General features: G+C 47.6%; 1 protein-coding gene across 5 annotated transcripts in view; it reads left to right on the top strand.

The window, feature by feature from the left end:
- The window catches only part of MED25 (mediator complex subunit 25), a 138,374-nt gene that overhangs the window by 9,317 nt on the left and 101,794 nt on the right, over window positions 1-27,263 (top strand). For all 5 annotated transcript variants that reach the window (XM_063942428.1, XM_063942426.1, XM_063942425.1 and 2 more), the window contains exons 2-4: window positions 21,804-21,950; window positions 24,617-24,662; window positions 24,748-24,872. In XM_063942428.1, the coding sequence (XP_063798498.1) occupies window positions 21,826-21,950; window positions 24,617-24,662; window positions 24,748-24,872 (296 nt within the window). In that variant the 5' untranslated portion in view covers window positions 21,804-21,825. The remainder of the gene's footprint in view (window positions 1-21,803; window positions 21,951-24,616; window positions 24,663-24,747; window positions 24,873-27,263) is intronic.

Here is a 27,263-nt window from a genome sequence, read left to right as displayed (position 1 = left end):
CTGCGACCGGCCATCGCCTCAGCCTGGATGTGCAGTGCTGGGGTCGTCTGGTTGGATTCCCTGACTGAAAATATTGATACCCTGGATAGGGACAGTATTTTATTGACTATAGAGCAATTAAAGGATGCTTTCCTTTATATGCGAGATGCGCAGAGAGATATTTGCACTCTGGCATCGAGAGTAAATGCGATGTCCATATCTGCCAGAAGGAGTTTATGGACGCGACAGTGGTCAGGTGATGCGGATTCCAAACGACATATGGAAGTATTGCCGTATAAAGGGGAGGAATTATTTGGCGTCTGTCTATCGGATCTGGTGGCCACGGCAACTGCCGGAAAATCCACCTTTTTACCTCAGACCCCCTCCCAACAGAAAAAGACACCGTCTTTTCAGCCGCAGTCCTTTCGGTCCTATAAGAACAAGCGGACAAAAGGACAGTCATATCTGCCTAGGGGCAGAGGAAGGGGTAAGAGAGGGCAGCAAGCAGCCCCTGCCCAGGAACAGAAGCCCTCCCAGGGTTCTGCAAAGCCCTCAGCATGACGCTGGGGCCTTACAAGCGGACTCAGGAACGGTGGGGGGTCGACTCAAGAATTTCAGCGCACAGTGGGCTTGCTCACAGGTGGACCCCTGGATTCTGCAGGTAGTATCTCAGGGTTACAGGTTGGAATTCGAGAAGTCTCCCCCTCGCCGGTTCCTAAAGTCTGCTTTGCCAACGTCTCCCTCAGACAGGGAGACTGTATTGGAAGCCATTCACAAGCTGTTTGCTCAGCAGGTGATAGTCAAGGTACCCCTCCTACAACAGGGAAAGGGGTATTACTCCACGCTATTTGTGGTACCGAAGCCGGACGGCTCGGTAAGACCTATTCTAAATCTGAAATCTTTGAACCTGTACATACAAAAATTCAAGTTCAAGATGGAGTCACTCAGAGCAGTGATAGCGAATCTGGAAGAAGGGGACTTTATGGTGTCCCTGGACATAAAGGATGCTTACCTGCATGTCCCAATTTGCCCTTCACATCAAGGGTACCTCAGGTTCGTGGTGCAAAACTGTCATTATCAGTTTCAGACGCTGCCGTTTGGATTGTCCACGGCACCTCGGGTCTTTACCAAGGTAATGGCCGAAATGATGATTCTTCTGCGAAGAAGAGGCGTATTAATTATCCCTTACTTGGACGATCTCCTGATAAGGGCAAGGTCCAGAGAACAGCTGGAGGACGGAGTAGCACTAACCCAAGTAGTGCTGCAACAACACGGGTGGATTCTGAATTTTCCAAAATCTCAGTTGACCCCGACAACACGTCTGCTGTTCCTGGGAATGATTCTGGACACGGTTCAGAAAAAGGTGTTTCTTCCGGAGGAGAAAGCCAGGGAGTTATCCGAACTTGTCAGGAACCTCCTAAAACCAGGGACAGTGTCTGTACATCAATGCACAAGAGTCCTGGGAAAGATGGTGGCTTCTTACGAAGCGATTCCATTCGGCAGATTCCACGCACGAACTTTTCAGTGGGATCTGCTGGACAAATGGTCCGGATCGCATCTGCAGATGCATCAGCGGATAACCTTATCGCCACGGACAAGGGTGTCTCTTCTGTGGTGGTTGCAGAGTGCTCATCTGTTAGAGGGCCGCAGATTCGGCATACAGGACTGGGTCCTGGTGACCACGGATGCCAGTCTGAGAGGCTGGGGAGCGGTCACACAAGGAAGAAACTTCCAGGGAGTATGGTCAAGCCTGGAGATGTCTCTTCACATAAATATACTGGAGCTAAGAGCGATTTACAATGCTCTAAGTCTGGCAAAACCCCTGCTTCAGGGTCAGCCGGTGTTGATCCAGTCGGACAACATCACGGCAGTCGCCCACGTAAACAGACAGGGCGGCACAAGAAGCAGGACAGCAATGGCAGAAGCTGCAAGGATTCTTCACTGGGCGGAAGATCATGTGATAGCACTGTCAGCAGTATTCATTCCGGGACAACTGGGAAGCCGACTTCCTCAGCAGACACGATCTACACCCGGGAGAGTGGGGACTTCATCCAGAAGTCTTCCACATGATTGTGAACCGTTGGGAAAAACCAATGGTGGATATGATGGCGTCCCGCCTCAACAAAAAACTGGACAGGTATTGCGCCAGGTCAAGAGATCCTCAGGCAATAGCTGTGGACGCTCTGGTAACACCGTGGGTGTTCCAGTCAGTGTATGTGTTCCCTCCTCTGCCTCTCATACCAAAAGTACTGAGAATTATACGGCAGAAGGGAGTAAAAACGATACTAGTGGCTCCGGATTGGCCAAGAAGAACTTGGTACCCGGAACTTCAAGAGATGCTCACGGAGGATCCGTGGCCTCTACCTCTAAGACGGGACCTGCTTCAGCAGGGACCGTGTCTATTCCAAGACTTACCGCGGCTGCGTTTGACGGCATGGCGGTTGAACGCCGAATTCTAAAGGAAAAAGGCATTCCGGAAGAGGTCATTCCTACACTGGTAAAAGCCAGGAAGGAGGTGACTGCACAACATTATCACCGCATTTGGAGAAAATATGTTGCGTGGTGTGAGGCCAGGAAGGCCCCCACGGAGGAATTTCAACTGGGTCGATTCCTACATTTCCTGCAAACAGGATTGTCTATGGGCCTCAAATTGGGGTCCATTAAGGTTCAAATTTCGGCCCTGTCGATTTTCTTCCAGAAAGAATTGGCTTCAGTTCCTGAAGTCCAGACTTTTGTAAAAGGAGTACTACATATACAGCCCCCGGTTGTGCCCCCAGTGGCACCGTGGGATCTTAAGGTAGTCTTGGATTTTCTCAAATCCCATTGGTTTGAGCCGCTCAAATCGGTGGAGCTGAAGTATCTCACATGGAAAGTAACCATGCTACTGGCCCTGGCTTCAGCCAGGAGAGTATCAGAATTGGCGGCTTTATCATATAAGAGCCCATATCTGATTTTCCATACGGACAGGGCAGAACTGCGGACGCGTCCTCATTTTCTGCCTAAGGTGGTGTCAGCGTTTCACCTGAACCAGCCTATTGTGGTGCCTGCGGCTACTAACGAGTTGGAGGATTCCAAGTTGTTGGACGTGGTCCGGGCATTGAAAATATATATTTCAAGAACGGCGGGAGTCAGAAAGTCTGACTCATTGCTTATATTGTATGCACCCAACAAGATGGGTGCTCCTGCTTCTAAGCAGACGATTGCTCGTTGGATTTGTAGCACAATTCAACTTGCACATTCTGTGGCAGGCTTGCCACAACCTAAATCTGTCAAGGCCCATTCCACAAGGAAAGTGGGCTCATCCTGGGCGGCTGCCCGGGGAGTCTCGGCATTACAACTCTGCCGAGCTGCTACTTGGTCAGGGGCAAATACGTTTGCAAAATTCTACAAATTTGATACCCTGGCTGAGGAGGACCTTGAGTTCTCTCATTCGGTGCTGCAGAGTCATCCGCACTCTCCCGCCCGTTTGGGAGCTTTGGTATAATCCCCATGGTCCTGACGGAGTCCCCAGCATCCACTTAGGACGTTAGAGAAAATAAGAATTTACTTACCGATAATTCTATTTCTCGTAGTCCGTAGTGGATGCTGGGCGCCCATCCCAAGTGCGGATTGTCTGCAATACTTGTACATAGTTATTGTTACAAAAAAAAAAAAATCGGGTTGTTATTTGTTGTGAGCCGTCTGTTCAGAGGCTCCTACGTTTGTCATACTGTTAACTGGGTTCAGATCACAAGTTATACGGTGTGATTGGTGTGGCTGGTATGAGTCTTACCCGGGGTTCAATATCCTTCCTTATTGTGTACGCTCGTCCGGGCACAGTATCCTAACTGAGGCTTGGAGGAGGGTCATAGGGGGAGGAGCCAGTACACACCACCTGATCCTAAAGCTTTATTTTTGTGCCCTGTCTCCTGCGGAGCCGCTATTCCCCATGGTCCTGACGGAGTCCCCAGCATCCACTACGGACTACGAGAAATAGAATTATCGGTAAGTAAATTCTTATTATATACAGCCCCCGCTGCCTCAATCACCAGAGATAATGTACCATATACAGCCCCCGCTGGCTCCCATCACCAGAGATAATGTACTATATACAGCCCCCGCTGCCTCAATCACCAGAGATAATGTACCATATACAGCCCCCGCTGCCCCATCACCAGAGATAATATACCATATACAGCCCCCGCTGCCTCCATCACCAGAGATAATGTACTATATACAGCCCCCACTGCCTCCATCACCAGATACAATGTACCATATACAGCCCCCGCTGCCTCCCATCACCAGAGATAATGTACTATATACAGCCCCTGCTGCTCCCATCACCAGAGATAATGTACCATGTACAGCCCCTGCTGCCTCCATCACCAGAGATAATATACCATATACAGCTCCCGCTGCCTCCATCACCAGAGAAAATATACCATATACAGCCCCCGCTGCCTCCATCACCAGAGATAATGTACCATATACAGCCCCCGCTACCCCATCACCAGAGATAATGTACTATATACAGCCCCCACTGTCTCCATCACCAGAGATAATATACCATATACAGCCCCCGCTGCCTCCATCACCAGAGATAATGTACCATATACAGCCCCCGCTGCCCCATCACCAGAGATAATGTACCATATACAGCCCCCGCTGCCTTCATCACCAGAGATAATGTACCATGTACAGCCCCCGCTGCCCCCATCACCAGAGATAATATACCGTATACAGCCCCCGCTGCCTCCATCACCAGAGATAATGTACCATATACTGCCCCCGCTGCCCCATCACCAGAGATAATGTACCATATACAGCCCCCGCTGCCTCCATCACCAGAGATAATGTACCATGTACAGCCCCCGCTGCCTCCCATCACCAGAGATAATGTGCCATATACAGCCCCCGCTGCCTCCATCACCAGAGATAATGTACCATGTACAGCCCCCGCTGCCTCCATCACCAGAGATAATGTACCATATACAGCCCCCACTGCCTCCATCACCAGAGATAATGTACCATATACAGCCCCCATCACCAGAGATAATGTACCATATACATCCCCCACTGCCCCCATCACCAGAGATAATGTACCATGTACAGCCCCCGCTGCCTCCATCACCAGAGATAATATACCATATACAGCTCCCACTGCCTCCTTCACCGGAGATAATGTACCATATACAGCCCCCGCTGCCCCATCACCAGAGATAATGTACCATATACAGCCCCCGCTTCCGCATCACCAGAGATAATATAACATATACAGCCCCCGCTTCCGCATCACCAGAGATAATATAACATATACAGCCCCCGCTGCCTCCCATCACCAGAGATAATGTGCCATATACAGCCCCCGCTGCCTCCATCACCAGAGATAATGTACCATGTACAGCCCCCGCTGCCTCCATCACCAGAGATAATGTACCATATACAGCTCCCACTGCCTCCATCACCAGATAATGTACCATATACAGCCCCCGCTGCCCCATCACCAGAGATAATATAACATATTCAGCCCCCGCTGCCTCCCATCACCAGAAATAATGTGCCATATACAGCCCCCGCTGCCTCCATCACCAGAGATAATGTACCATGTACAGCCCCCGCTGCCTCCATCACCAGAGATAATATACCATATACAGCTCCCACTGCCTCCATCACCAGAGATAATGTACCATGTAAAGCCCCCGCTGCCTCCATCACCAGAGATAATGTACCATATACAGCCCCCACTGCCTCCATCACCAGAGATAATGTACCATATACAGCCCCCACTGCCTCCATCACCAGAGATAATGTACCATATACAGCCCCCGCTGCCTCCATCACCAGAGATAATGTACCATATACAGCCCCCGCTGCCCCATCACCAGAGATAATGTACCATATACAGCCCCCGCTGCCTCCCATCACCAGAGATAATACTGTATACAGCCCCCGCTGCCTCCCATCACCAGAGATAATGTACCATATACTGCCTCCATCACCAGAGATAATGTACCATATACAGCCCCCGCTGCCCCATCACCAGAGATAATGTACCATATACAGCCCCCGCTACCTCCCATCACCAGAGATAATGTACTGTATACAGCCCCCGCTGCCTCCCATCACCAGAGATAATGTACCATATACTGCCTCCACTGCCTCCATCACCAGAGATAATGTACCATATACAGCCCCCGCTGCCCCATCACCAGAGATAATGTACCATATACAGCCCCCGCTGCCTCCCATCACCAGAGATAATGTACTGTATACAGCCCCCGCTGCCTCCATCACCAGAGATAATATACCATATACAGCTCCCGCTGCCTCCATCACCAGAGATAATATACCATATACAGCCCCCGCTGCCTCCATCACCAGAGATAATGTACCATATACAGCCCCCGCTGCCCCATCACCAGAGATAATGTACCATATACTGCCCCCGCTGCCTCCATCACCAGAGATAATGTACCATATACAGCCCCCACTGCCTCCATCACCAGAGATAATGTACCATATACTGCCCTCGCTGCCCCATCACCAGAGATAATGTACCATATACAGCCCCCATCACCAGAGATAATGTACCATATACATCCCCCACTGCCCCCATCACCAGAGATAATGTACCATATACTGCCCCCGCTGCCTCCATCACCAGAGATAATGTACCATATACAGCCCCCGCTGCTCCCAACACCAGAGATAATGTACCATATACAGCCCCCGCTGCTCCCAACACCAGAGATAATGTACCATATACAGCCCCCGCTGCCCCATCACCAGAGATAATATACCATATACAGCCCCGCTGCCTCCATCACCAGAGATAATGTACTATATACAGCCCCCACTGCCTCCCTCACCAGAGATAATGTACCATATACAGCCTCCATCACCAGAGATAATGTACCATATACAGCCCCCACTACCTCCACCAGAGATAATGTACCATATACAGCCCCCGCTGCCTCCCATCACCAGAGATAATACTGTATACAGCCCCCGCTGCCTCCCATCACCAGAGATAATGTACCATATACTGCCTCCACTGCCTCCATCACCAGAGATAATGTACCATATACAGCCCCCGCTGCCCCATCACCAGAGATAATGTACCATATACAGCCCCCGCTGCCTCCCATCACCAGAGATAATGTACTGTATACAGCCCCCGCTGCCTCCATCACCAGAGATAATATACCATATACAGCTCCCGCTGCCTCCATCACCAGAGATAATATACCATATACAGCCCCCGCTGCCTCCATCACCAGAGATAATGTACCATATACAGCCCCCGCTGCCCCATCACCAGAGATAATGTACCATATACAGCCCCCGCTGCCTCCCATCACCAGAGATAATACTGTATACAGCCCCCGCTGCCTCCATCACCAGAGATAATGTACCATATACAGCCCCCGCTGCCCCATCACCAGAGATAATGTACCATATACAGCACCCGCTGCCTCCCATCACCAGAGATAATACTGTATACAGCCCCCGCTGCCTCCCATCACCAGAGATAATGTACCATATACTGCCTCCACTGCCTCCATCACCAGAGATAATGTACCATATACAGCCCCCACTGCCTCCCATCACCAGAGATAATGTACCATATACAGCCCCCGCTGCCTCCCATCACCAGAGATAATGTACCATATACTGCCTCCACTGTCTCCATCACCAGAGATAATGTACCATATACAGCCCCCGCTGGCTCCCATCACCAGAGATAATGTACTATATACAGCCCCCGCTGCCTCAATCACCAGAGATAATGTACCATATACAGCCCCCGCTGCCCCATCACCAGAGATAATAAACCATATACAGCCCCCGCTGCCTCCATCACCAGAGATAATGTACTATATACAGCCCCCACTGCCTCCATCACCAGAGATAATGTACTATATACAGCCCCTGCTGCTCCCATCACCAGAGATAATGTACCATGTACAGCCCCTGCTGCCTCCATCACCAGAGATAATATACCATATACAGCTCCCGCTGCCTCCATCACCAGAGATAATGTACCATATACAGTCCCCGCTGCCCCATCACCAGAGATAATGTACCATATACAGCCCCCGCTGCCTTCATCACCAGAGATAATGTACCATATACAGCCCCCGCTGCCTCCCATCACCAGAGATAATGTACCATGTACAGCCCCCGCTGCCCCCATCACCAGAGATAATATACCGTATACAGCCCCCGCTGCCTCCATCACCAGAGATAATGTACCGTATACAGCCCCCGCTGCCCCATCACCAGAGATAATGTACCATATACAGCCCCCGCTGCCTCCATCACCAGAGATAATGTGCCATATACAGCCCCCGCTGCCTCCATCACCGGAGATAATGTACCATGTACAGCCCCCGCTGCCTCCATCACCAGAGATAATGTACCATATACAGCCCCCGCTGCCCCCATCACCAGAGATAATGTACCATATACATCCCCCGCTGCCCCCATCACCAGAGATAATGTACCATATACAGCCCCCGCTGCCCCATCACCAGATAATGTACCATATACAGCCCCCGCTGCCCCATCACCAGAGATAATATAACATATTCAGCCCCCGCTGCCTCCCATCACCAGAAATAATGTGCCATATACAGCCCCCGCTGCCTCCATCACCAGAGATAATATACCATATACAGCCTCCGCTGCCTCCATCACCAGAGATAATGTACCATATACAGCCCCCACTGCCTCCATCACCAGAGATAATGTACCATGTACTGCCCCCGCTGCCCCCATCACCAGAGATAATGTACCATATACAGCCCCCGCTGCCCCATCACCAGAGATAATGTACCATATACAGCCCCCGCTGCCTCCATCACCAGAGATAATGTACCATATACAGCCCCTGCTGCCTCTATCACCAGAGATAATGTACCATATACAGCTCCCACTGCCTCCATCACCAGAGATAATGTACCATATACAGCCCCCGCTGCTCCCATCACCAGAGATAATATACCATATATAGCTCCCGCTGCCCCATCACCAGAGATAATGTACCGTATATTTCTCTAACGTCCTAGAGGATGCTGGGGACTCCGTAAGGACCATGGGGAATAGACGTGCTCCGCAGGAGATAGGGCACTTTAAGAAAGACTTTAGGATTCTGGGTGTGCACTGGCACCTCCCTCTATGCCCCTCCTCCTGACCTCAGTTAGGGAAACTGTGCCCAGAGGAGACGGACAGTACGAGGAAAGGATTTTAGTTAACCTAAGGGCAAGATTCATACCAGCCACACCAATCACACCGCATAACCTGTGATAAACTATCCAGTTAACAGCATGAACAACAACATAGACTCGGTTCGAACCGATGAAACTATAACATAACCCTTATGTAAGCAATAACTATATACAAGTCTTGCAGAAGAAGTCCGCACTTGGGACGGGCGCCCAGCATCCTCTACGGACTACGAGAAATAGATTTACCGGTAAGTAAAATCTTATTTTCTCTAACGTCCTAGAGGTTGCTGGGGACTCCGTAAGGACCATGGGGATTATACCAAAGCTCCCAAACGGGCGGGAGAGTGCGGATGACTCTGCAGCACCGATTGAGCAAACAGGAGGTCCTCCTCAGCCAGGGTATCAAACTTATAGAACTTTGCAAAGGTGTTTGACCCCGACCAAGTAGCTGCTCGGCACAACTGTAATGCCGAGACCCCTCGGGCAGCCGCCCAAGAAGAGCCCACCTTCCTAGTGGAATGGGCCTTAACCGATTTAGGCAATGGTAATCCTGCCGTAGAATGCGCCAGCTGAATCGTGTTACAGATCCAGCGAGCAATAGTCTGCTTTGAAGCAGGAGCGCCAACCTTGTTGGCCGCATACAGAACAAACAGAGCTTCAGTCTTCCTGATCCTAGCGGTTCTGGACACATAAATCTTCAAAGCCCTGACCACATCCAGGGACTCGGAATCCCCCAAGTCCCGCGTAGCCACAGGCACGACAATAGGTTGGTTCATATGAAAAGATGAGACCACCTTTGGCAGAAATTGGGGACGACTCCTCAATTCTGCCCTATCCTCATAGTCGACACTAGAGTCAGTCTGTGTCGGTATCTGTGTCAGTGATCTGGGATATGGTGCGTTTTTGAGACCCGGAAGGTCCTGGTGCCACAAGGACAGGCATGGTCTGAGTACCTGACTGATCCCTAGCTTCAGCCTTGTCTAATCGTTTATGCAGTAAATTTACATTTGCATTCAAGACATTCCACATATCCACCCAGTCCGGTGTCGGCGTTACCGACGGCGACCTGACCATCATGCACTCCGCCTCCTCCTTAGGTGAGCCTTCCTCATCAAACATGACGACACACACGTACCGACACACTTCACACACACAGGGAATCTCTTTTCTGAAGACAGGTTCCCCCTGAGGCCCTTTGGAGAGGCAGAGAAAGAGTATGCCAGCACACACCCCAGCGCTATATGTCCCTGGAGAAAAACACAGAATGTGTACCCAGTAGCGCTGCTGTAGTGTATAAACGCCAATAATGTGCCCCCCCACCCCACCCTCTACTTTAAAACCCCCTTTCACCGTGTGTCAAGCAGGGGAGAGTCCGGGGAGCTTCCTCTCAGCGGTGCTGTGTAGAGAAAATGGCGCTGGTGAGTGCTGAGGGTGAAGCCCCGCCCCCTCGGCGGCGGGCTTCTATTCCGCTCAAACTTATTAAAAAATGGCGGGGGCTCTTTTATATACATGTACAGTGCCCACCTGTACATGTATATACACTTTTGCCATAGTAGAGGTGTTTTATTGCTGCCCAGGGCGCCCCCCCTGCGCCCTGCACCCATACAGTGACCGGAGTGTGTGAGGTGTAGTGGAGCAATGACGCACAGCTGCAGTGCTGTGCGTAACCTCTGTGAAGCAACGAAGGGTTCTGCCGCCTGAGACGCCTTCTGTCTTCATTTCTTCTGGCTCTGTGAAGAGAACGGCGGCGCGGCTCTGGGGTGAACGCCCAGGCCGAACCTGTGTTCATTCCCTCTGGAGCTAATGGTGTCCAGTAGCCAAGAAAGCAGAGCCTAACATTTAAGTAGGTCTGCTCCTCTCTCCTCAGTCCCTCGATGCAGGGAGCCTGTTGCCAGCAGTGCTCCCTGAAAAAGAGAAAAAATCCTAACAAAAATGCTTTCTAAGCAGGAAACTCAGGAGAGTTCCCTGCAGTGCACCCATTCTCCTCTGGGCACAGTCGGTGGAATTGAAATATCTCACTTGGAAAGTGGTTATGTTATTGGCCTTGGCTTCTGCGAGGCGTGTTTCGGAATTGGCGGCTTTGTCGTATAAAAGCCCTTACCTGGTTTTTCATGTGGATAGGGCAGAATTGAGGACTCGTCCTCAATTTCTGCCAAAGGTGGTCTCATCTTTTCATATGAACCAACCTATTGTCGTGCCTGTGGCTACGCGGGACTTCCGAGTCCCTGGATGTGGTCAGGGCTTTGAAGATTTATGTGTCCAGAACCGCTAGGATCAGGAAGACTGAAGCTCTGTTTGTTCTGTATGCGGCCAACAAGGTTGGCGCTCCTGCTTCAAAGCAGACTATTGCTCGCTGGATCTGTAACACGATTCAGCAGGCGCATTCTACGGCAGGATTACCATTGCCTAAATCGGTTAAGGCCCATTCCACTAGGAAGGTGGGCTCTTCTTGGGCGGCTGCCCGAGGGGTCTCGGCATTACAGTTGTGCCGAGCAGCTACTTGGTCGGGGTCAAACACCTTTGCAAAGTTCTATAAGTTTGATACCCTGGCTGAGGAGGACCTCCTGTTTGCTCAATCGGTGCTGCAGAGTCATCCGCACTCTCTCGCCCGTTTGGGAGCTTTGGTATAATCCCCATGGTCCTTACGGAGTCCCCAGCATCCTCTAGGACGTTAGAGAAAATAAGATTTTACTTACCGGTAAATCTATTTCTCGTAGTCCGTAGAGGATGCTGGGCGCCCGTCCCAAGTGCGGACTTCTTCTGCAAGACTTGTATATAGTTATTGCTTACATAAGGGTTATGTTATAGTTTCATCGGTTCGAACCGAGTCTATGTTGTTGTTCATGCTGTTAACTGGATAGTTTATCACAGGTTATACGGTGTGGATGGTGTGGGCTGGTATGAATCTTGCCCTTAGGTTAACTAAAATCCTTTCCTCGTACTGTCCGTCTCCTCTCTGGGCACAGTTTCCCTAACTGAGGTCTGGAGGAGGGGCATAGAGGGAGGAGCCAGTGCACACCCAGAATCCTAAAGTCTTTCTTAAAGTGCCCATGTCTCCTGCGGAGCCCGTCTATTCCCCATGGTCCTTACGAGTCCCCAGCATCCTCTACGGACTACGAGAAATAGATTTACCGGTAAGTAAAATCTTATTATTCCCTGCAGCACTCCATCAGCTTATATAATATACAGCATACATAATGTAACACAACTTACACTATATTTGTGAATACAACTTGAACTCTGCAAAGTGACCAGTTTATTAAAAAAAAAAAAAAAAAAAAGTTCAATGTTATTTGTATATTGTTATGGTAACGTGCCTACCAATAGGACCTTTCTATGTTACCGTGCACTGGGTAAAATGAAACCAATGATATGATATTCGAAAGCTTGGTGTGATAAGTCACATGTGACCTTTCCGACCAGTAAAAACATTGGAACAGTCTTTGTATTCTGGGGATTCATTACTAGCATTACTATAGAGCCTATTAGTTACACACGGCACGTTGTGTCACTGAACGACACATTGTGCCTTGTGGGGGGCCTGCATTGGCAAGTGCTCACTTGCCGATGGCGGGGGTGGGGGCATGCTGCATTCGGCAGCATGGCGTCGCTAACGACACCCCCATGTCTTCTTGCATGTTCAAAAGATCTGGGGCAGTTGTTAGCGACCCGCAGGGGCGCACATTGGTGTCGGGCATTCACACAGAACGATGTACAGATGTGTCGTTCTAAACGTTCGGGAAAGCCCACATCGTGGCTCTAATCGTTCCATGTGTACCCATTAGAGAGTGCATGCCTGATCCCTTCTCTCATGCCAGCTGGTGCCCACACTGATATTGCATGCAGCTCACAGTGAGGGGAGGATTGCTAAGAGATATGTTACATGTAGTCCTTCCGGATTGTTTTTCTGGTGTTGTAGGTTCTGGTATGCTGTAAAGGTGGGTACACACGGCATGATGTGTCACTGAATGACACATCGTGTCCAGCGGGGGGGCAAAGGGGGGGGGGGGCCCGCATCGGTAAGTACATACACACATGCCGATACCGGCAGCGTCGAACAGCAGTGCGGGGGCCGTGCTGCATGGCATCGCTATTGACAGCCCCAGATCTTCTTTCACGTTCAGAAGATATGAGGCTGTCGCCAGCGACCCGCGGGTGTGCGCATCGGTATTGTTCATATACACGGAACGATGTGTCGTTCCGATTAATCGGGAATGCCCACATCGTGGCTTTATTCGTTCTGTGTGTACCCACCCTTAGGCTACAACATCTGAAGGGTGTAAACTCCCTTTGGTTCATTTAGTGGTAACTCTGCTGCTGCTCCGTTCACATGTAAGTGATGGATGTATGCTCATGGGGCTTTTGAGCCTTTCAGCGTACAGTCCAATTATATACTCTATCATTTGTATCCTGAAAGGCTAAAATATATATATATATATATATATAATATATATATATATATATATATATATATATATATATATAATTTCTCTAACGTCCTAAGTGGATGCTGGGGACTCCGTCAGGACCATGGGGTTTAGCGGCTCCGCAGGAGACAAGGCACAATAATAAAAGCTTTAGGATCAAGTGGTGTGCACTGGCTCCTCCCCCTATGACCCTCCTCCAAGCCTCAGTTAGATTTTTGTGCCCGGCCGAGAAGGGTGCAATCTAGGTGGCTCTCCTGAGCTGCTTAGAATAAAAGTTTAAGTTAGGTTTTTTTATTTTCAGTGAGTCCTGCTGGCAACAGGCTCACTGCTACGAGGGACTTAGGGGAGAGAAGTAAACTCACCTGCGTGCAGGATGGATTTGCTTCTTAGGCTACTGGACACCATTAGCTCCAGAGGGAGTCGGAACACAGGTCTCACCCTGGGGTTCGTCCCGGAGCCGTGCCGCCGACCCCCCTTGCAGATGCCGAAGTTGAAGAGGTCCAGAGGTCCAGAAACAGGCGGCAGAAGACTTTCAGTCTTCATAAGGTAGCGCACAGCACTGCAGCTGTGCGCCATTGTTGTCAGCACACTTCATACCAGCGGTCACTGAGGGTGCAGGGCGCTGGGGGGGGCGCCCTGGGCAGCAATGTATTATACCTTTTTTATGGCTAAAATACATCACATATAGCCCTTGAGGCTATATGGATGTATTTAACCCCTGCCAGATCTCACAAACTCCGGGAGAAGAGCCCGCCGTTTTAGGGGGCGGGGCCTATTCTCCTCAGCACACGGCGCCATTTTCCTGCTCAGCTCTGCTGTGAGGAAGGCTCCCAGGCTCTCCCCTGCACTGCACTACAGAAACAGGGTTAAAACAGAGAGGGGGGGCACTTATTTGGCGATATGATTACATATGTGAAAATGCTATAAGGGAAAACACTTGTACAAGGGGTTGTCCCTGTATAATTATAGCGTTTTTGGTGTGTGCTGGCAAACTCTCCCTCTGTCTCCCCAAAGGGCTAGTGGGGTCCTGTCCTCTATCAGAGCATTCCCTGTGTGTGTGCTGTGTGTCGGTACGTGTGTGTCGACATGTAGGAGGACGATGTTGGTGAGGAGGCGGAGCAAATTGCCTGTATTGGTGATGTCACTCTCTAGGGAGTCGACACCGGAATGGATGGCTTATTTAGGAATTACGAGGTCGGTTGACGACATGAGACGGCCGGCAAACAAATTAGTACCTGTCCAGGCGTCTCAGACACCGTCAGGGGCTTGTAAAAACGCCCATTTACCTCAGTTGGTCGACATAGACACAGACACGGACACTGACTTCAGTGTCGACGGTAAAAAAACAAACGTATTTTCCTTTAGGGCCACACGTTACATGTTAAGGGCAATGAAGGAGGTGTTACATATTTCTGATACTACAAGTACCACAAATAAGGGTATTATGTAGGGTGGGAATAATCTACTTGTAGTTTTTCCTGAATCAGATAAATTAAAGTGTGTGATGATACGTGGGTTTCCTCCGATAGAAAATTATTGGAGGTATACCTTTTCCCTCCAGAAGTGAGGGCGAGTTGGGAAACACACCTTAGGGTGGATAAGGCGCTCACACGCTTATAAAAACAAGTGGCGTTACCGTCTCCAGATACGGCCGCCCTCAAAGAGCCAGCTGATAGGAAGCTGAAAAATATCCTAAAAAGTATATACACACATACTGGTGTTATACTACGACCAGCAATCGCCTCAGCCTGGATGTGCAGCGCTGGGGGGGCTTGGTCGGATTTCCTGACTGAAAATATTGATACCCTTGACAGGAACAATATTTTATTGACTATAGAGCATTTTAAGGATGCATTTCTATATATGCGAGATGCGCAGAGGGATATTTGCATTCTGGCATCAAGAGTAGATGTGATGTCCATATCTGCCAGACGATGTTTATAGACACGACAGTGGTCAGGTGATGCAGATTCCAGACGGCACATGGAAATATTGCCGTATAAAGGGGCGGTCCATCGGACCTGGTGGCCATGGCAACAGCTGGAAAATCCACTTTTGTTACCCCAAGTCACATCTCAGCAGAAAAGGACACAGTCTTTTCAGTCTCAGTCCTTTCGTACCCATAAAGGCAGGCGGGCAAAAGGCCTGTCATATCTGCCCAGGGTTAGAGGAAAGGGAAGAAGACTGCAGCAGGCAGCCCATTCCCAGGAACAGAAGTCCTCCACAGCTTCTGCCAAGTCCGCAGCATGACGCTGGGGCCATACAAGCGGACTCAGGTGCGGTGGGGGGTCATCTCAAGAGTTTCAGCACGCAGTGGGCTCACTCGCAAGTGGACTCCTGGATCCTACACGTAGTATCCCAGGTGTACATTGGAAATTCGAGACGTCTTCCCCTCACAAGTTCCTGAAGTCTGCTTTACCAACGTCTCCCTCCGACAGGGAGGCAGTATTGGAAAAAAATTCACAGGCTGTATTCCCAGCAGGTGATAATCAAAGTACCCCTCCTACAACAAGGGAAGGGGTATTATTCCACACTATATTGTGGTACTGAAGCCAAACGGCTCGGTGAGATCTAAAAGATTTGAACAATTACATACAAGGGTTCAAATCAAGATGGAGTCACTCAGAGCAGTGATAGCGAACCAGGACGATATGGTGTCACTGGGTATCAGGGACGCTTACCTACATGTCCAAATTTTGCCCTTCTCACCAAGGGTATCTCAGGTTCGTGGTACAGAACTGTCACTATCAGTTCAGACGCTGCCGTTTGGATTGTCCACGGCACCCCGGGTCTTTACCATGGTAATGGCCGAAATGATGATTCTTCCTAAAAGAAATATGGACGCTTTCCTGATAAGGGCAAGGTCCAGAGAACAGTTGGCGGTCGGAGTAGCACTATCTCAAGTAGTTCTACGACAGCACGAGTGGATTCTAAATATTCCAAAATCGCAGCTTTTTCTGACGACACGTCTAATGTTCCTAGGAATGATTCTGGACACAGTCCAGAAAAGGATGTTTTCTCCCGGAGAAGAAGACCAGGGAGTTATCCGAGCTAGTCAGGAACCTCCTAAAACCAGGAAAAGTATCAGTGCATCATTGCACAAAGGTCCTGTGAAAAATGGTGGTTTCTTACAAAGCGATCCCATTCGGTAGATTTCACGCAAGAACCTTTCAGTGGAATCTGCTGGGAAAATGGTCCGGATCGCATCTTCAGATGCATCAGCGGATAACCCTGTCTCCAAGGACAAGGGTGTTTTCTTCTGCGATGGCTGCAGAGTGCTCATCTATGAAAGGGCCGCAGATTCGACATTCAGGACTGGGTCCTGGTGACCACGGATGCCAGCCTGAGTGGCTGGGGAGCAGTCACACAAGGAAAAAATTTCCAGGGAGTGTGATCAAGTCTGGAGACTTCTCTCCACATAAATATACTGGAGCTAAGGGCAATTTACAAGGCTCTAAGCTTAGCAAGACCTCTGCTTCAAGGTCAGCCGGTATTGATCCAGTGGGACAACATCACGGCAGTCGCCCACGTAAACAGACAGGGCGGCACATGAAGCAGGAGGGAAATGGCAGAAACTGCAAGGATTCTTCGCTGGGCGAAAAATCATGTGATAACACTCTCAGCAGTGTTAATTCCGGGAGTGGAAAACTGGGAAGCAAACTTCCTCAGCAGGCATAACCTCCACCCGGGAGAGTGGGGACTTCAGCGGGAAGTCTTCCACATGATTGTAAACCGTTGGGAAAAACCAAAGGTGGACATGATGGCGTCCCGCCTGAACAAAAAACTAGACAAATATTGCGCCAGGTCAAGGGACCCTCAGGCAATAGCGGTGGACGCTCTGGTAACACTGTGGGTGTACCAGTCAGGGTATGTGTTCCCTCCTATGCATCTCATACCAAAAGTACTGAGAATCATAAGAAGGAGATGAGTAAGAACGATACTCGTGGTTCCGGATGGGTCAAGAAGGACTTGGTACCCGGAACTTCAAGAGATGCTCACGGAAGAACCGTGGCCTCTACCTTTAAGAAAGGACCTGCTCCAGCAGGGGTCTTGTCTGTTCCAAGACTTACCGCGGCTGCGTTTGACGGCATGGCAGTTGAACGCCGGATCCTGAAAGGGCATTCCAGATGAAGTCATCCCTACCCTGGTCGAAGCCAGGAAGGATGTAACCGCAAAACATTTTCACCGCATTTGGCGAAAATATGTTGCGTGGTGTGAGGCCAAGAAGGTCCCTACAGAGGAATTCCAACTGGGTCGTTTCCTACATTTCCTGAAAACAGGACTGTCTATGGGCCTAAAATTAGGGTCCATTAAGGTTCAAATTTCGACCTTGTCAAATTTCTTCCAGAAAGAACTGGCTTCAGTGCCTGAAGTTCAGACGTTTGTAAAAGGGGTACTGCATATACAGCCTCCTTTTGTGCCCCCAGTGGCACCTTGGGATCTCAATGTTGTTTTGAGTTTCCTAAAGTCACATTGGTTTGATCCACTCACCACTGTGGAATTCAAATATTTCACATGGAAGGTGAAGATTCTATTAGCCCTGGCTTCAGCCAGGCGTGTGTCAGAATGGCCGGCTTTATCATATAAAAGCCCTTACTTAATTTTTCATTCTGACAGGGCAGAATTGAGGACTCGTCCTCAATTTCTCCTTAAGGTGTTTTCTGTTTTTCACATGAACCAACCTATTGTGGTACCTGCGGCTACTAGGGACTTGGAGGACTCCAAGTTACTTGACGTTGTCAGGGCCCTGAAAATATGTTTCCAGGACGACTGGAGTCAGAAAATCTGACTCGCTGTTTACCCTGTATGCACCCAACAAGATGGGTGTTCCTGCTTCTAAGCAGACGATTGCTCGCTGGATTTGTAGTACAATTCAGCTTGCACATTCTGTGGCAGGCTTGCCACAGCCAAAATCAGTAAAAGCCCATTCCACAAGGAAGTGGGCTCATCTTGGGCGGCTGCCCGAGGGGTCTCGGCTTTACAACTTTGCCGAGCTGCTACTTGGTCAGGGGCACACCCTGACTGAGGAGGACCTGGAGTTCTCTCATTCGGTGCTGCAGAGTCATCCGCACTCTCCCGCCCGTTTGGGAGCTTTGGTATAATCCCCATGGTCCTGACGGAGTCCCCAGCATCCACTTAGGACGTTAGAGAAAATAAGAATTTACTTACCGATAATTCTATTTCTCGTAGTCCGTAGTGGATGCTGGGCGCCCATCCCAAGTGCGGATTGTCTGCAATACTTGTACATAGTTATTGTTACAAAAATCGGGTTATTCTTGTTGTGAGCCATCTTTTCAGAGGCTCCTTCGTTGTTATCATACTGTTAACTGGGTTCAGATCACAGGTTGTACGGTGTGATTGGTGTGGCTGGTATGAGTCTTACCCGGGATTCAATATCCTTCCTTATTATGCACGCTCGTCCGGGCACAGTATCCTAACTGAGGCTTGGAGGAGGGTCATAGGGGGAGGAGCCAGTGCACACCACCTGATCCTAAAGCTTTTATTACTGTGCCTTGTCTCCTGCGGAGCCGCTAAACCCCATGGTCCTGACGGAGTCCCCAGCATCCACTACGGACTACGAGAAATAGAATTATCAGTAAGTAAATTCTTATATTATATATATATATATATATATATATATATATATACACACACACATATATACACATATATATATATATATATATATATATATATATATATATATATATATATATATATATGTGTATATATGTGTGTGTGTATATATATATATATATATATATATATATATATATATATATATATATATATATATATATATATATATATATATATATATATATATGTGTGTGTGTGTGTCAGGACCATAAATATAGGGACATCAACGCAATTCTTATATTTTGGGCTCTATCCACCATCACAACATATTTGAATTGAAGAAACAAGATGTGCTTTAACTGCAGATTTTCCACTTTAATTTGATGGTATTTACATTCGAATCAGGTGAACGGTGTAGGAATTACAACGGTTTCTATATGTGCCTTCCACTTTTTAAAGGACCAAAAGCAATGGGACAAACTAAACAATCCTAAATCAAACTTTCACTTTTTAATACTTTGTTGCAAATCCTTTGCAGTCAATTACAGCCTGAAGTCTGGAACGCACAGACATCACCAGACGTTGGGTTTCATCCCTGGTGATGCTCTGCCAGGCCTCTACTGCAAATGTCTTGAGTTCCTGCTTGTTCTTGGGGCATTTTCCCTTCAGTTTTGTCTTCATCAAGTGAAATGCATGCTCAATCGGATTCAGGTCAGGTGATTGACTTGGCCATTGCATAACATTCCACTTATTTGCCTTAAAAAACGCTGTGGTTGCTTTCGCTGTATGCTTCGGGTCATTGTCCATCTGCACTGTGAAGCGCCGTCCAATGAGTTCTGAAGCATTTGACTAAATATGAGCAGATAATATTGCCCGAAACACTTCAGAATTCATCCTGCTGCTTTTGTCAGCAGTCACATTATCAATAAATACAAGGGAACCAGCAATACATGCCCACGCCATGACACTACCACCACGCTTTACTGATGAGGTGGTATGTTTTGGATCATGAGCAGTTCTTTTCCTTCTCCATACTCTTCTCTTCCCATCACTCTGGTACAAGTTGATCTTTGTCTCATCTGTCCATAGGATGTTGTTCCAGAACTGTAAATGCTTTTTTAGATGTTGTTTGGCAAACTCTAATCTGGACATCCTGTTTTTGTGGCTCACCAATGGTTTACATCTTGTGGTGAACCCTCTATATTCACTCTTGTGAAGTTTTCTCTTGATTGTTGACTTTGACACATATACACCTACCTCCTGGAGAGTGTTCTTGATCTGGGCAACTTTTGTGAAGGGGTTTTCCTTCACCAGGGAAATAATTCTTCTGTCATCCACCACAGTTGTTTTCCGTGGTCTTCAGGGTCTTTTGGTGTTGCTGAGCTCTCCGGTGCGTTCTTTCTTTTTGAGAATGTTCCTAACAGTTGATTTGGCCACACCTAATGTTTTTTGCTATCTCTCTGATGGGTTTGTTTTGATTTTTCAGCCTAATGATAGCTTGCTTCACTGATAGTGGCAGCTGTTTGGATCTCATATTGAAAGTCGACAGCAACAGATTCCAAATGCAAATGTAACATAGTATCTAAGGTTGAAAAAAAGACAATTGACCATCGAGTTCAACCTATTTGTGGTCTCCTATGCACGATTATTTTGTATAAAATTTTGACTGAAGTTGATGACTGCCGTTACGTTTTACCCCTCTTTTTCATAATAACCATAGTGCGTGACTATGCTCCGTAACCCTGGATATCCTTATCTATTAGGAATTTTTCGTCCCATTCTTAAAGGTGTTGACTGAGTCGGCCATTACAACTCCCTCAGGCAGGGAATTCCAAACACGTATCGTCCTTACCGTAAAAAAGGCTTTACGCCGTATTGTGCGGAATCTCTTCTCCTCTAACCTGAGCGAGTGTCCACGAGTTCTCTGTGTTGATCTAACCAAAAACAGGTCCTGCGCAAGATCTGTATATTGTCCCCTTATATATTTGTAAATGTTGATCATGTCCCCTCTTAATCTCCTCTTTTCCAGTGTAAACATGCCTAGTCTTGCAAGCCTTTCCTCGTATGTCACACCTGGAATCTACTCCAGACCTTTTACCTGCTTAATTGAAGATGAAATAACGAGGGAATAGCCCACACCTGTCCATGAAATAGCTTTTGAGTCGATTGTCCCATTTACTTTTGGTCCCTTAAAAAGTGTGAGGCACATATAGAAACCGTTGTAATTCCTACAGCGTTCACCTGATTTGGATGTAAATACCCTCAAATTAAATCGGAAAGTCTGCAGTTAAAGCACATCTTGTTTGTTTCATTTCAAATATGTTGTGGTGGTGTATAGAGCCCAAAATATGAGAATTGTGTAGATGTCCCAATATTTATGGACTTGACTGTGTGTGTGTGTGTGTGTGTGTGTGTGTGTGTGTGTGTGTATATATATATATATATATATATATATATATATATATATATATATATATATTAATCTATTTATATGGAAACACACACATTTTATTACAGTGTTTTGGTCAGGAAATATCATAGTAACTGTCTCCCTGTAGTATTCCTCTGTAGCTGCTCTTGTCTAAAACCTGCTGTTTGTCTCCCACAGATTGTAGTGGAAGGGTACCACTATGGATGCAGCGTCGCAGGGAAATGGCGGTGTAGTAGCCGATGTCGTCTTTGTAATAGAAGGAACTGCAAATTTAGGACCGTACTTTGAGTCCCTGAGGAAACATTACCTGCTCCCTGCAATAGAGTAAGTTATGTTTCCAACCTCTGGTAACAATGTGCCACCGGGAAGATGGGTACTTTTAAAACCTGATGTTGTGCCAGATATGGGCAGCCATATTGACTGTGTTGGTCATGTGTATGATTGTGTTATGCTTTGTTAGCATTGCACAGACGGGGACACAAAAACAGTCAGAGTGTACTGCACTCGCAAATTAGGGTGTGTCAAATTAGAAACCAGTCTATAAAATTACTCTATTGGCAATGAGCATTAACATTGTATATGTGACTGGAGGTGCCCCAGGGATTAGAATATTTAATACTCCAAACAACTTGATGGATAAGAGGCCATCTGAGGTAAATAAATCCCTATGTGGGCACTCTTTTACTGCTGGAATTGCATAGTGGTAGGATTAAAACTTTACTTTTTAATAATAAATTCCTCTAAAATAAGAAGGGTAAAGACTTATAGAAAAATACCTAGGGGTCTATTCAATTGATGTCGGATCCTTTCTGACGGAAAGGATCCGACATTTCAGTATTCAATTTGCGGCCAAATCCGACAGGTTTTGGCAGTTTCAGACAATGGCAATCAGACTTTTTGTAAAGTTGGATTGATAGGTTTGAGCCCCATTTCCGACACTGTCGGATTTGGCTGCTAATCCGACAAAACACATAGATCTACGGCAAATCCGCCGATCGACATGTTTTCCGACAAGACGGAATTTCTGACTTGTCGGAAAAACGTCAGTTTGATTGAATAGGGCGAATCTGGATTCGACCCTAAAATATCGGAAACTACCGTTTTACCGAAGAGTCGGGAATTCCGACTTAAATTGAATAGACCCCTTAGTTTCCCTTGTAACAAAGAAAACAAGAAGATAAATGTGCAATACCAAATTTATTACTTAGTTATCTTCTTTTCTTTTTTACAAGGGAAACAAAGTAATTTTTCTATACAGTTAGTAGTCTTTACGTAGTCTTTATTAAAAGTAAAGTTCTCATTCTACCACTAAGCAATTCAAGCAGTAAAAGAGTGCTCACATAAGGATTTATTTACCTCAAATGGCCTCTTCTCCATCACGTTGTTTGGAGTAACAACAGGGCTGGACTGGGCCACAGGGGTACAGGGAAAACCACCGATGGGCCCCAGGCCTCCTCCTCTAGGGATCAGGTTCCAGACTGTGCATTTGAATTATACATTATACATATGTTACATTATACCGCACAGAAAGAACTATGATGTATTCTCTGCAGTTCATTGCTGTTATCAATCTGGTACAGTATCATAAATGTCCTAGCAGTATTTATTATATATAGATTTCTTCTTCGTCCACTAGGAGGCACATGAGCATTACACTGGGTATAGGATGCTGGGACCTAGGCAGGTACCAAAGGGGTTACTTTAAAATACCCAGGGGCCCAGACCTAGCACTATCTAAGGATTACCTCCTCTGGAGAGTGCCACACCCCTAGGCATGGGCCCCTACCACTACTTTCCCCCGGTGGGCCCTTCATGCTCCAGTCCGTCACTGAGTAACAAACAGGGACACACAAGTAGTGTATGGTGTTTCTGACCTAGGGCCTAATTCAGATCTGATCACAGCATCAAATTTGTTAGCAGTTGGGCAAAACCATGTGCACTGCAGGGGGTGCAGATATAACATGTGCAGAGAGAGTTAGATTTGGGTGGGTTATTTTGTTTCTGTGCAGGGTAAATACTGGCTGCTATATTTTTACACTGCAGTTTAGATTTCAGTTTGAACACACCCCACCCAAATCTAACTCTCTCTGCACATGTTATATCTGCCCCACCCTGCAGTGCACATGGTGGGTCATTCCGAGTTGATCGCTCGCTGCCGTTTTTCGCAGCGAACAGGTTACTACTGCGCATGCGTATGCACCGCAATGCACAGGCGCGTCATCCGGTTACACAGCGGATCGTTGCTGAGCTATGGATTTAACGAAGAATCCTTTCGCACAGCCGATCGCAAGGAGATTGACAGGAAGAGGGTGTTTGTGGGTGTCAGCTGACCGTTTTCTGGGAGTGGTGCGGCGAACGCAGGCGTGTCCAGGTGTTTGGAGGGCGGATGTCTGACGTCAATTCCGGGACCTGCAACGCTGGATTTATCGCACAGGGTAAGTAACTCTTACCCTGGGCTCGTTCTACACAAAACTTTCTTTGCATAGTTCGGCTGCACAAGCGATCGCAGCCTTGCTATGCAAAAATACACTCCCCCCATAGGCGGCGTCTAAGTGATCGCACGGGCTGCAAAAAGTTGCAGTGTGCGATCAACTCGGAATGCCCATTAGCTAACAAATTTGCTGCGATCAAATCTGAATTAGGCCCTTAGTTCCGGTATGCTGCATTTTGGGGGATGAAAGGGGCAGAGCCTGGACTACCAAGGTGCTGGCCCATACTGTGTAAGCAGATGTGTCTGGGGCCATGTTTATAGCAGAAATATTTCCTAGTCCTGTCTGACACCGATGTTCTGGCCCATTCTGGTGGGGTGCATGCTGTTTCTAGTGTTTAGGCATACATGTTGCTCATATTGTTATGGCCAAATGACTCATTTAGGAAATGTAATAGAGTGGTTTCATGCTTGTATTTGTAGTTGATACAGTTCTGTTCAGCGTTGGACAGTATTTATGCTGAAATATTGGTTGTACATTTAAAACTTTTTTTTTTTTTAGATACTTTAACGGCGGCCCTCCAGCAGAAACAGACTTTGGTGGAGATGTGAGTTACTCATTGTAGTGTAAATGGCTGAGAGGTGCAAGGTGTCTGTACCACAGCGTGCTCACTGTAATGTCTTGTGTTTCAGTATGGAGGCACCCAGTACAGCCTTGTGGTTTTCAATACTGTGGACTGCGCCCCAGAGTCCTACGTCCAGTGCCACGCCCCCACCAGCAGCGCTTATGAGTTCGTTCAATGGCTGGACAGCATCATGTAAGTCTCTCTTCATTTATATATTATTTTATCTTAACCTTCTCTACAATCATGATATAGATATAAAGACCATATATGCTGTTTTATACATCATTTTAGTTGTGTTGATTACTTTTAGGTCTACCGTGCAGTATGGAAATTCTTATTTAAACTGTGATGTGTCGGTCGATAAGCTAGGGCTTCAAATTAGCTGTGCAGCACAGCTACCATAGTGGTTAGCATTGCTTCCTCACAGTACTCGGGTCATTAGTTCAATTCCCGGACATTACTTATCAGTGTGGAGTTTGTATTTCTCTTTCATCCACTAGGGAACACTGGAACACATGAGACAGCTGGGTGTGAAGTATGCAGACCGGAGGTGGCACAATCTAACATTAACAAAATTATGCACAGCTGGCCCCTCCCCCTTCACGCCCCCTATCCCTCAGTTTGAAAAATTGTGCTTGGAGGAGGAAGCACATAGGAGCTCTGGCTCCACAAATATATATATATATATATATATATTTTTATTTTTTACTTTTTTTTCTCCCAATTATGAGAGGAGCCCAATCCCACCTAACAGAAAGGAGGGTGCAGGCATGACTGAATAGATCCTGGTGAAAGAGATCGGCATCTCTAACAGCGATTCTCTTCTAACAAAGTTTCCATGAAGACAAAGACCCTGACTGAAGGGGTCGGCATCTCCCCCAAGCAGCAGAAGCATCAAACATTACAGGGACAGCGTTTTTTACATAGGCGCTGTTAGACAGCGGGCCAGCGTATTTATTATACTGCAGGGGGGTGCGCAAGCCTTATTGTACAGCAGATCACGGCCACTAGCGGGTCTGACGGGCAGCGGTCACTAGCGGGGCTGACGAGTGGCGCCGCTACACTGCTGCGCTCAGTTAATATCCCTGCTGGCGGTCTGATACAGCGCTACCGCGCTAGTTATAGACCATGCGCCAGTACAATTCATGTTATCAGCCACGAAGCTACACGGAAGGCTATATGCATGCTGAGCACAGACTGGACTTTTGGAGATGTGTCTAAAAATGTTCAGTTGCGGCCATATTGGATTTTAGAATAAGCACACACCTGCAGTTGGAAACATTCTGGAGGGATTCTTTAGCTACCAATCGCTGTCAAGCCCATCACAATGTAGTATTAGATTCAGAACAGCCTGAGATTAATAAATAAATATATTTTTTTATATTTTTTATTATAAAATAGAATTAGTTCCAGCTGTGTGTCAAAAACCAGTTTCATGCTCCTTATATCCCTGTGGTCTTTCTCTTTCTACTTAAATAAGGTGAAAGTACTGCTGGTTAGTGGCGTGTATGTTAAATAGGTCAAAATCGCCAAACAAGACCACAAAGAGTTATGTACAGTATGCTCAAAATGTGATAAAAAGAGCAATAATGGCGACGAGGTGAGCGATTCATGTTTAGGAATAGACGCTCAACCTGGGAGTAGTGGCCAGTAGACATCATGGAAATGTGCCCTAGCCGACAGGTTCCAGAGAGATGGCGGAATCCCGCAAGCACATTTAGAGTGGGCAGCAGGGTTTACCAAAACTTTGGAGTAATTCTTCAGTAGAATGACTCCGCCCGCACATGCAGAAAACACTGGATGAGGCAGTAGAGGTGATACTGAACACCAGTCCGCAAGAGGAGGACTCTGAGGATAAGGGATTAGATTCTCTAATTGAGGTGTAATAGGTCCTTAACTTCAGTGAGGAAGAAGTTAAGGAACCGAAAGGTTTTGATTTATTTAAGTCGAGATAGACCACGAGAAGCAAGTTTTCCAATTCCCCAGACTCTCCAGGTTCAAAGGGAAAAGCTTAGAAGCAGCCTGATAAACGCTTCCAAAAATAAATTCCAAAGACGTTCGAGGCCGTTTACCCACTACATGTCTAAGTGGGAGGTTCCGCAGATGGTGGTTGCCTCCCTGGCTAGACTGTCAAGAAGAAACACAATCTTGCCCATACCAAACATGACTATTTTAAAGGAGGCGTCAGCTCGTAAGGTAGACACAGAATTGAAACCACCGGTCAGAATCTATTTTTGTAGCTGCTGGGACATCGGGCCTCATTCCGAGTTGATCGCTCGCTAGCAGTTTTTAGAAGCCGTGCAAACGCTATGCCGCCGCCCACTGGGAGTGTATTTTAGCTTAGCAGAAGTGCGAACGGTTCTATCGCAGAGCGGCTACAAATTTATTTTGTACAGTTTCAGAGTAGCTCAAAACCTACTCGCGCTTGCGATCACTTCAGACCATTCTGTTCCGGATTTGACGTCACAAACACGCCCTGCGTTCGGCCAGCCACGCCTGCGTTTTCCCTGGCACGCCTGCGTTTTTCCGATCACTCCCTGAAAACTGTCCGTTGCTACCCAGAAACGCCCCATTCATGTCAAT

Source organism: Pseudophryne corroboree, chromosome 10 (assembly GCF_028390025.1).
Source record: "Pseudophryne corroboree isolate aPseCor3 chromosome 10, aPseCor3.hap2, whole genome shotgun sequence".
Classification (NCBI taxonomy): domain Eukaryota; kingdom Metazoa; phylum Chordata; class Amphibia; order Anura; family Myobatrachidae; genus Pseudophryne; species Pseudophryne corroboree.
This window is presented reverse-complemented; position numbering and strand designations above follow the sequence as displayed.